Here is an 11846-nt window from a genome sequence, read left to right as displayed (position 1 = left end):
GATATAAGATTTTTAAGAATAGGCGACTCGCGGTACTTTTATTTTGTTTTCAGTGTTGCACGAATTGAAATGACTTCCTTTGATGCCAACTATTTTTTTGGCTGCTTCCTATTTTTGGTTCATTTTTGATGTTTTTACTAAGTCGTTTGTTTAAGAGAAACATAGATTAACCAGTGCACTATGAACAGAAAGTCGGATTTCTTGGCATAAAGTCCAATTTAGACTAGAGCCTTGAAATTTGGTAAATACAGTGGCGAGCACATGTGGATACATGTTTTGATACAGTTACTTTGAGTGTCTGTAAAACCCATGAAAATGCATTAATCGATCCCAAATTTGCAACAAAGATCCACTAATAATATATAAAACGAAAAACCAAACATTTTATTCATTATCTCCTGCTTAGCTCGAATTATCCATAGCTCGAATTTATCCAAACTTATAGATTAAGGAATTTTTTTCAATATTTGGTCCAAAGGCCCTTGGCTGTAATCACACTTTTAATGTGTCTGTGCATACTCTCCACCAAGTTTTCTATTAATCCGTGCGAAAGAGTTCTCCATTCCGCTTGGCCTCGACTCCAAAGCTCGTCCATTGTCCTTGGCGGAGTATCGTAGCGCGAAAGTTGCTTTTTTAGCAGAACCCATAGGTTTTCAATCGGATTTAGATCTGGGCTTTGATCCGGCCACTGCATCTTCTGAAAATTTTGATTTTCGAGCCATTCCTTAACAATGTTGGCCGTATGTTTCGGATCGCCGTCCTGTTGGAAAATGACTTCTCTCTCTTGATACGCACTCTTATCTGCAAAATCAGGAAGATTGGATTCCAAGATATGTAAAAAATCTTCCTTTTTCATAATGCCACTTATTCGGACCAATGGGCCAACGTTCCACCACAATAAACGGGAATGCTATATGCACAGAATCTATATACAAATTTCTTGATACATGGGGCGCGCAAGCTGCGAATGTAATATAATTTAATAAATTATACATTTTTAGTTCCTAAAAACAAAATTTTTTTACTCATTCCGAACTGAGAGTACATACTTTGTATTTGGTGGCAAACTGTAAACGAGTCTAGATAGTAACTCCGGTTTCATGTGTTTTTGAATTTTCTGGCCAGCGTGTGACCTTTGAAATGAAAATGAGTCGCAAAAAGTATATTAGACAAGGAGATTAAAGTAAACAAAAACTCAAACATAGTTTAACTAAAAAACGTAGCCTTGTATATACTGCAGGGGTTGTATATCTCGGATTCAGCCGGATCGGACCTCTATATCATAGAGCTCCCATACAAACCCCAAAGTCACGAACAGTGACTATATCATATAGCTCCCAGAGGAACGATCGGTTGAAAACAGGGACTTTTGCAAATAACTTTGTTACTTTTAACGCGATTGCTTTCAAATTAAACATTTCTTAATTTAATTTATCTGTTAATGGCTGTGCCGAATTTGATAAAGATCGGGTGACTATATCATATAGCTCCCATAGGAACGATCGGTGAAAAACAGTGACTATGATCAATATCTTCGTTGTTTCCTATGACTGTAGGCCATTCTTTCGCAAACATAAGCCTTTTTAGATAAAACGTTCTTCCACATTGATGGCTAATAGGTAAGGGAAGAGTTACCAAAAAAGTTGCAAGGGTATACAAACTTTGACGCGGTCGCCCCGGCCCTCTGGTTTTTATATTTAAGTGCTACAGCCGAAGGTGTCTTATAATTTTGACACAACTGAAAATACTGCATTTTCTATTTTTTTGAAAAAAAAAAAAAACCATTCGTTGTTAAAATATTTGAATAAAATGTGTTAAAACGCTTTTCTGTTGCATTAATTAATATTTTCATAAGTTTTTTAGTCCAGGAGGTGCCTTAATTTTAAAAATATTCAAGAAAAATTAAGTGTCTTATCATTTTGATACGCACCTTATGTAAAATTTTTTTTAAGAACCTTGACTCTCTTTATGCTTGCCGCTCAGTTTCTCGGCTCATAAAATGAATTCGTGTTGATGTCGACATACTGACCAAAAGAACCGCCTTTTTGTCTCTTTTTGATGAATTGGCTCAATCATAACGCATACACTGACACTTTTGAATTGGAGACTTTTTGGTCAGCGTATGCGTTATGATTGAGTCAATGCATACAATATTTTCTACATGCAAATAAGAGCGAGTGAAAAAGAAGATAATAGAATTTCTACTCTCCCAAAAACATTCCGATCGCTTCTAAAAATTTTTCAATCACTTTAAACTTAACGATGGCATGCAACGGATGTGAACTAACACTCTTCAACTTCGTCAACTTCCGATGTCAACGTCAATACCGATTCGTACAGAATCGGCGGCAAATGTTTAAAAGGTGTAAATTTTTTGATAGTATTAAGAAAGACACGATTTTTGAACAATCGAATTTAAGTCTGGGGAAAGATCTGCTACCTTATAGCGCTATTGGTAACGGCTTATATGGAGCAGAAGTTCAATGAGGATTATCATGGGATGTCCAGTAGGACAATTGTCCAATGGAAAAAATTTATTCGGAAAGTATATCTAAAAATGGTCGAAGACGACATAAAGGAGACATTGGGGGGTGAAGGCCGAATCGTTGAAATCGACAAAGGTAAATTCGGGAAATGGAAATATAACAGACGTTGAGTTGTTGAAGGCCAGTGGGTTTTCGTGGTGGAAAGGGAAACACAGCGATGCTTTCATGTCGCTGTCCCCAACCGCACGGCAAAAACCCTGCTTGAGGTTATTCAAAATAACTGTAGAAAATGTTCAGGTCGTGACGTGGGACAGCTCCAAAAAGGTTCGCGAGTCGAACATATACCCCGAGCCCTCTAACCAAACAATTAAACGCCGGTTTTGTGTTGTATTGCGCTATATTCAGTTGCACAATTTGTGGGCATATCGATCGGTTAGATCGGTTGGCTGAAATCTTTATTTCAATGTTAATTCAAATTTCTCACATGTTTCTATTTTATCTTACATTTGTGTTTTTCTCTCCTTTTCACGTCTTTCCTGCTTGCCTAATTTTCTGTGACTGGCGCGCCGTCATAGCGGGCCGCCGCTCTGTCATAAGTGCAAGCAAAGACAAAGTAAATTCTAACTGTTCTTCTTCGAATGAGAGAGAATAAAAACCAGGGGCGCGTTGGGTAAGCCTTTCTACTGGCGCGGGGCGGCAATTAAGCCTGCACCGCAACATTCCCCACCCCCGTAATTCACCAGCGTCTTCGTGCGGTGGATTACTCTCCAAATTCAGTACGGCCAGCTTCACTGTTGGTCGCGTCACAAGTCCATCTACTGTGCGAACGACTGCGCTTCGCACCTGTCCGTCTTTCCCACGATGAACGTCGATCACTCTTCCCTTTGGCCACGTATTACGTTTAGCGGCATCGTCTACAATTATCACCACGTCACCTACTGCTACCGGCTTGAGCTGTGGTTGGAACCATTTCGTGCGCCTTGTGATTGTAGGTAGATATTCTCTTAGCCACCTCTTCCAGAAACGGTCGGCAATTTGGCTGGCAACACGATACCCTTTTGCGAGTTGCGGCCCAGACTGTTGCAGTGAACCGCTCTCACGTAGGCCACTAGAACTGCCTTTTAGAAAATGGTTCGGCGTTAATGCTTCCGATTCGGCGCTTTCTAAAGGCACATACGTCAGAGGCCTTGAATTCAAAATTTGCTCTACGTCAGCAAACGCTCCTCTTAACACCTCTTCCTTCAGGCCGGCCTTTGGCAGTATTTCTGAAAGTATAGATTTAGTAGAACGTACCAGTCGCTCCCAAACGCCGCCCATGTGCGGTGAACTGGGAGGGTTAAACTTGAACTCCAACGTTGGATACTGCTGTTCCACAGCTGAAGTTGATATCCGTTCTATGTGCTCCTTCAATACGCGGCTGGCTCCTCTAAAATTTGTACCATTGTCCGATAGTATGGTACGCGGCACCCCTCTTCTGGCTACAAACGCCTTCAATACGCAGAGAAATGAGTCGGTTGACAGTGATGTAGCAATTTCTAGGTGTACCGCTCGGGTCGTAAGGCATGTGAATAACACACCCCATCTCTTCTCGTGCCTGCGGCCCACTGCGACTTCAAATGGGCCGAAGCAGTCCACTCCAGTAAAGGTGAATGGTTGTGTGTGCGGCGATAACCTCTCCTTTGGTAAATCGCCCATCTTTGGTGGCACTGGTCGGGCCACTCGTATACGGCACGCTACACAGGCGTTCGCGACTTTTCTCACTAAAGCGCGTAAGCCGGTTATCCAGTACCGCTGTCGTACCTCGTTAACGACAATTTCATTGTGCAAATGGTAATTCTTCCTGTGATAGTACTCCACAATCAGAAACGTTACTCTATGCTTTTGCGGTAGTATAATGGGTCGCTTAGTGTCCATATCTACTCCTTCAATTCTGTCGATTCGTCCTTTGATACGTAGCACTCCTAACTCGTCCAGGTAAGGAGTGCACTTAAATAGCTTACTTTTCCTATTTGTTATGCCATGTCCTTGGTTTAGGCATCTGATCTCTTCTGGAAACTCCTCTTCTTGGCATGCACGAATAAAAACTGCATCGGTTTCCACATCGCGGTTTATAGCCAAAATGTTCATCAGTTGTTCTCCGCAAGGCCTCTTACATATGCCTTGCAAAAAGTTTAGAACTCGCTTTTGTACCGCCCGTAGCTTTTCCAACGTTCCGAATCGTTCCGGATCAGGTGTGATGCAAGCCAAACTAGAGTTCCCTTTGACTTTCTCCTCGTGGTGCAAGATACTTTCACTCGTCTTGCTCGGGCCCTGCTCCATGCTAGGCCATTGTGTCTCTTGTTCATACAAGAATCTCGGGCCAACAAACCACCTTGAATTCCCGGTCATGTCTGGCATCTTTGTCCATTTCGTGCCATCGTCTGCAACGTTATGCTGGGTGGGCACCCATCGCCAAGATAGCACGTCAGAGTCTTCCAGAATTTCTCCAACTCGCAATGCCACAAATTGATTGTATTTGCGGGCATCTGATCTAATCCAGCATAAAACGTCCTTAGAATCCGTCCAGAAAATACGCTGACATACTGTTACTGAGAGTTCAGGTTCGATGAATTTCGCCAGCCGTAAACCTAAAACAGCAGCCATCAGTTCCATCCGTGGTATTGAGACTGGCTTCAAGGGGGCCACTCGTGTCTTAGACGCTACCAGGGAACAGTGGACTATTCCATCCACTTCTGCTCGCAGGTACACAAGCGCTGCATAAGCGTTGATGCTGGCGTCCACAAACGTGTGAAGTTGTACTCGTCTTGCACAACAAACCTTCGGCATGCACCTTGAAATCCTCACTTCGTTGATTTTGGGTAACAGCTTCACCCAAATTTTCCAGTCTGCTTGGTCCTCTTCCTGAAGAGACTCATCCCAATCCGTTCCTGCTCGCCAGATATTCTGCAAAATAATTTTAGCACGAACAGTGAAAAAGCCAAGCAATCCAAGTGGGTCAAAAATTGACATAACCACACTTAAAACAGTTCTTTTGGTCGGATAGTCTTTCGATGCTCTTTCAAGTAAATCCGGCTTGACTACATACGTAAGTTGATCTGTCACGGGCAGCCACCACATGCCTAAAACCTTATCTTGCGTTTTTTCAAGGAATCCCACCTCCCTAGGCACGTCTCCTTCTTGGTTCTTGAGCGCTCTCACTACGCTCGCAGAATTCGAGGTCCAGCGCCTCATGTTGAATCCACCCTCCAAGTGAATTCTCTGCACCTCCATGGCCAACTCCGTCATCTCGTCTTCGGTGTTTGTCGACTCGAGCCAGTCGTCGACAAACGTGTTTCTACAAATGGCCGCAACAGCTCTTGGAGATTCTTTTCTGAACCGCTCTGCGTTGCGATTCTTTATGTAATTAGCTAAGGCCGGCGAGCAGGAAGCCCCGAATGTCATAACCTGCATCACGTACGTTTCTGCCGCCTTAGCCGAATTTCCATTGCGCCATAGAAACTTCTGAGCCGTCTGGTCCTCTGGGCGCACTCTTACTTGGTGAAACATCTCACTTATGTCACCAGCCACTGCTACTGGTCGCTCCCGAAAACGTATTAACACGCCAACTAGAGATGCCAGTATATCCGGGCCCTTTAGCAAGACGTCGTTTAATGACGTGCCGTTGACTTTCGCAGCTGCATCCCAGACCAGCCTCGTCTTGTTCTTGTTTGGGTTAGTGACTGTAAATATAGGAAGAAACCATGAACTTTTACCCTTATTTAGCTCACTTTCTGTTAATCTCCGGATGTATCCCTTTTCTTCATAGCTTTGCATAATGTCCAACATAAAGCTTCTAAGATCGATGTCCTTTGCCATTTTCGCTTCTAAACACTGAAGACGCCTCATGGCCATCGAGTATGAATCCGGTAGATCTACTCTGTCGAACCTCCATAACAGTCCAGTTTGCCAACGTTTGTCAATCGGGCAATAACTTGTGGTCGCCTCCATAATCTGCAACGCGCGCTCGTCGTCTTTCGATCTTAATGGCTTACTTGGCACACGTGTTCCCGAGGACTCCATAGCAAAGTATTCTTTCATTGACGCATCCAAAGCGCGCATGCTGCTCGCTTCATTGCACTCACATATGTGCAATATGTGTGAGGACGCTGGAGCGGCGTCGCTGTGCCGGCCATACACAGACCAGCCCAATCTACAGCGCGCCGCGACCACGTCGTCTCCTTCGGACTCCCGTATCTCCAAAGGCACACAAACTTTCAAATTATCCAGACCAATAATTAAGCTTGCTTTTACGTTACAGTAACTTAAATTTGGTAAATACTGTAGATGCTTTCTCGATGTTACCAGTTCGTCGGTAACTGTTTGCGTAGGCAAGTCTAACTTACGTACCGTGCGCAAACTCTTGAGTTCAAATTGCGTCGCACCTTGACACATCGACGACACTCCGACACTCACATACTTGGACGCGCTTTCCGTTTGAGTGACTTGACTGGTCCACTTTAAGCACAGTTCTTCGGCCGGGCCATCTAGTCCTAACTCGTCTGCCAGAGTTTCTTCAATCAAAGAGCAAGCGGCTCCCTCGTCCAGTAAGGCATATGTCGCTAAATTTCGCTTCCTTCCGTATAACATGATTGGCATATATCTGAATAAAGCCTTGCTTGTTATATCTCCATGGAATAAGATTGGTGGATGAACTGGTTTATCATCCTCATTCGTCTGCCACTGCGATTTGCTTTCCTTGTAGTCCGCTGTCTCGTGGATCAACGAGTGGTGTATCTGCCTGCACCCATCGACACCACAACTTCTTTTACTTTTGCAATTCCGTATCACGTGCTGATCAAAACAACAATAGCAGAGCCTCTTTTGCCGCACGAACTCCTTTCTCTGCTTTATGCTCATTTCTCGAAAGAGGCGACAGTCTGCTACGTTATGACTCCCTGCACATTTGGGACACAACCGGATGCGTACTTCTTGTGTTTTCGATTCCTGACTAGATCCACTTTGCAATTCGTTGTGCAGAAAAATTCGCTCTTTGGTTCTCTTTGCTCCATCCTTAGCTGGAACTGTATACGGCGTAACCATTGAGGCACACATTGCAATGCCAAACAACCAATTGTCAAAGATAGACAAGTTAGCCACACATCCAATTAGAGTCATTCGGTGTCTTCCCCAATCGAGTTTCAATTCTCCCGGCAACTTCTCGACGAGCTCGCCTAGTAAAGCTGGATCGTGCAGATACTCTTTAAGCCCAATTGCGACCAGTGTCGCGCAATAGTTCTGCACTGCCAAGGCTAGCTGAATAACCGAATCCAAATTATTTGAGCGTGCCGCTGGTTCTTCTCTTAGTTTCCTTTGAAGGCTCAGTGAATAATCTCCGGTCTTCCATAAAGCATCCGTAACGTACCGATTGCATACGGCACCGTCTCTGGACACATTAGCTTTCCTCGAACGGCATCCCAAGCCGCTCCTTTTAAGCACTTTTGGAGCCGAATAAGATTCTCTTCGTTACTAATTCCACATCTTTCAGTAGATTGTTCGTAGTGGCTTATAAACAACAACCACTCTTCTGGCTTACCGGAAAACACGGGTAAGTCTTTGTTCAGTACTTGGCGGGCCGCTATCTGTTCCGATGACAATAAAGTTTTCTTGTGTCCTAAATCCGTAGAGTGCACTCCAGGGCTTAACGTCAAGTGTCCGGTAGCCGGCAGTTGGCTTCCAGGTCCATGCTGCATTCCACCCGCGTTACTCATTTGTCCTTGGGTCCACAATCCGTTATGAAGATTAGCTGTATTGGCCAGAAAAGGTAGACTCACTCCTTGAATAGTCGATTGCGCCAACGCAGGTACGGACCACGGAGCTAGATCAATTTTACTGGGCCGTTTAATTGCCGTACCGTTTCCTGCGTGACTCTCGAACATTCCATTAAGAATCGTTTGTTGCACTGACAAACCGTCGCCTCTGGATGGCGTTGACATCGTTGGTGTATCAGTTTCTTTGTCGCTTGAGACCGCTCCATTCTCAGTCGCCTCAGCGCCGTCTTCCTGACTCTCAGCGCTAGGTTGAACTGGTACTCTATCACTGTTGCTCATTGCATATGTTGCGTAACAATGAGGTTATGTTTGCCTGTTTGCACGTGGTTCACTATCTCCCTCTCTTTCCTCTCTCAGCCCCCCCCCCCCCTCTCAGCGAGCCGGCATGTAATCGTCTGCCGCGGTCGCTCTCACGAAGGAAGCTTCTGGAAGATTCCACGTTCACTATCTCCCTCTCTCTTCCTCTCTCAGCGAGCCGGCATGTAATCGTCTGCCGCGGTCGCTCTCACGAAGGAAGCTTCTGGAAGATTCCACGTTCACTATCTCCCTCTCTCTTCCTCTCTCAGCGAGCCGGCATGTAATCGTCTGCCGCGGTCGCTCTCACGAAGGAAGCTTCTGGAAGATTCCACTCCAATCCACGTGGTTCAGAGATATTCAGACTCTGCTAATATCTCTGGAGCCAAAGAAATAAATATTTCAGGATGTAGAAAATGTTCAGGTCGTGACGTGGGACAGCTCCAAAAAAGTTCGCGAGTCGAACATATACCCCGAGCCCTCTAACCAAACAATTAAACGCCGGTTTTGTGTTGTATTGCGCTATATTCAGTTGCACAATTTGTGGGCATATCGATCGGTTAGATCGGTTGGCTGAAATCTTTATTTCAATGTTAATTCAAATTTCTCACATGTTTCTATTTTATCTTACATTTGTGTTTTTCTCTCCTTTTCACGTCTTTCCTGCTTGCCTAATTTTCTGTGACTGGCGCGCCGTCATAGCGGGCCGCCGCTCTGTCATAAGTGCAAGCAAAGACAAAGTAAATTCTAACTGTTCTTCTTCGAATGAGAGAGAATAAAAACCAGGGGCGCGTTGGGTAAGCCTTTCTACTGGCGCGGGGCGGCAATTCCAAAACCCCAAAACCAAAAAAAAAAAAAAAAAACAAAAAATTATTTTTTTTTTTTTTTTTTTTTTATATAGGAATTAAAGGTTAAAAAAATAATAAAATTTTTTAAAATTTTTTTTTTTTTATATATTTTTTTACTTTAAATAAAAAAAATGAGGGGAGGGGGGGGGGGGGGTGTGTTGTTACTAGGTTCTGCCGGCCGTTGTTTTTTTTTTTTTTTGTATATAAATTAGAGCCAAACCGAAATATTAAAAAATATACCAAAAATTATTCTTTTTTTATTTTTTTTTCTGGGCGGGGGCGTGCTCCGTGGTGTGTTTAAAAAAAAAAAAAAAAAAAAAAAAAAAACAACCCCCCCCCAAAAAAAAAAAAAAAAAAAAAAAAAAAAAAAAAAAAATTTTTTTTAAAAAATGTTTTAAAAGGTAAAAAAAAATCTGCAAAAAAAAAAAAAGTTTTTTTTATATTTTGAAAAGAAATGGTGGAGTCACAGGGATCACTACGATTTGATTTCTGGTCACCCTTTTCGGTCCACTGTTACAAATAGAAATATCAGCTGTCACGATAAACGATAGCTGCTATTTCGATTGTCAATGTCGAGTTTTTCAACTTAACATTTTTAAGAAATAAATAAACTTGCTAATAAGAAATAAAAATGAACTTGTTTTTAAGAGTTCTAAAGACTATAATTAATACTAAAAATATTAAAATATTTACCGCCCTCAATATTGTTGCAGTATTGCAGCCGGTGTATTTGCTTTACTTCTTAAGAGAAGGCAAGTGTAATAGCTCCACAAGATTTATTTCCTTTAGATTTCCTTCAATTTGCTTCTTTACTGTTCTTTAATGTTCTTAATTCTATAACAGTCGCCATGTACATTGTAAAGCTAATGACCGCGTAGCTGCGCTGCCAGAGACGCAAGCAGAGCAGCGGTCTACTTATGTACACATGTATGTATGTACATATAAGGCTGCCGAAGAGTCGCCTTGGGAGAGAGAGAGAGGACTTATCATGTTCACTTGGTAACGCCAGCAGAGCAGCGGTCTACTTATGTATGTATGTATAAGGCTGGCGAAGACTCGCCGAGGGAGAGAGAGAGAGATGACGTACATATGTTCACTAGGTAACAACCCTACAAGCATTTGGAAGACTGTTTTAACAGAAATCGTCTTGATGAGTCTTTTTTGAGTCCCCTTGACGATTAAAAGACGACTAATCTCCTTGGCGATCGAAAGAAGACTCATAAATGACACTTCCAAATGCCCAAAGTATGATTGGTTTCAAATACAAATTTGTTTTAAAACGAAATGCAAAGCAATCGCCAAATGAGCATGCAGGTGATTAAAATATGATCATTGCTTGGTTTTGCTTTCTTACTATGCACTCATATTCTGCTTGCTTGGCTGATCCAAAAGCGATTCTTTTCTAAGCTTAGATCTAAGTTAAACGGCACTTTTTCTTCAGCACATGCCGAAATGTGAAAAATTTGTCATTCGATCGTGAAAGTGCAGTTGAAGTGGAAGTACAAAGTGCAAACAATATATCAATTATAACAAATAAAAAGGTGATTATGTCAGTGAAACAATTGCGTCGCGTGGCCAAAAGAGAGGCTTATAAACTATTATTTCCTGAAAAGAAAATAATGGAGAAAAATAAATTAAATGATCTTTTGGCAAACGAAAGTTTTGATTATAATCATAAGAGTGCTGAAAGTTCAAGCGACAGTGACAGTGGGTCTTGCGACAGTGACAGTCGGTCTTTTGCCAGTAGTAAGAAAAGTGAAGTTGATCTTTGTGAGGGACTAGCTAAATGGGCCACTGAGTTCAACATAAGTTTCATTGCAGTCAATGCGCTGTTGTCATTATTGCGAAACTGGGATATTTCAGTTCCGAAAGATGCGAGAACTGTTTTGCAGACGCCTTCCTCTGTGGTGGAAAGAAAAGTTGGAGACGGCACCTATGTCCATTATGGACTTAAAAGATGTTTGTCGGACTTCTTAACCGCTAATGATTGGAAGTTGCCAAATTTGATTTTAGACTTTGGCATTGATGGACTTCCATTATTTAAAAGCAGCAACACGCAAGTTTGGCCAATTTTGACAAGTGTAAGTTGCACAACTTATGTTGGGCTTGTTGGCGTTTATGAAGGGAACTCAAAGCCACATTGCGCCGTTAACTTTCTTGAAGAGTTCATCGCTGAACTTCAAATTCTTCTACGCGAAGGTTTTCTTTTTGGCAACAGGTGCTTTCAAATCATTATTCGCTGTATTGCTATGGATACGCCTGCGAAGTCATTTGTGTTGGGCACTAAGGGACATAGTGGCTACTTTTCTTGTGGGCGGTGCACTCAGAAGGGACAAATGGTCAAACATCGCCTAGTTTTTCCACCAGGTAGTGATACTACAGAGTTGAGAAGCAATGAATCCTTTAGAAAT

The 11846-nt window shown here is 42.7% G+C and overlaps 1 protein-coding gene across 1 annotated transcript; it reads right to left on the bottom strand.

Annotated features, from left to right (window-relative positions):
• Positions 1 to 460: 460 nt before the first annotated feature.
• LOC137572810 (uncharacterized) lies at positions 461 to 8572 on the bottom strand. The gene is made up of 3 exons (XM_068284653.1): positions 8059 to 8572; positions 3227 to 7960; positions 461 to 801 (listed from the first exon to the last, which is right to left on the bottom strand). The coding sequence occupies exons 1-3, from the start codon at positions 8570 to 8572 to the stop codon at positions 461 to 463; spliced, it is 5589 nt and encodes a 1862-aa protein (XP_068140754.1).
• Between the last annotated feature and the right edge of the window lie 3274 nt (positions 8573 to 11846).

The sequence above is a fragment of the Drosophila tropicalis genome, unplaced genomic scaffold (genome assembly GCF_018151085.1).
Source record: "Drosophila tropicalis isolate 14030-0801.00 unplaced genomic scaffold, ASM1815108v1 contig_108, whole genome shotgun sequence".
NCBI classification, from domain to species: Eukaryota; Metazoa; Arthropoda; class Insecta; order Diptera; family Drosophilidae; genus Drosophila; species Drosophila tropicalis.
The sequence above is the reverse complement of the archived record's forward strand: the minus strand, read 5'-3'. Positions and strand labels throughout refer to the sequence as shown.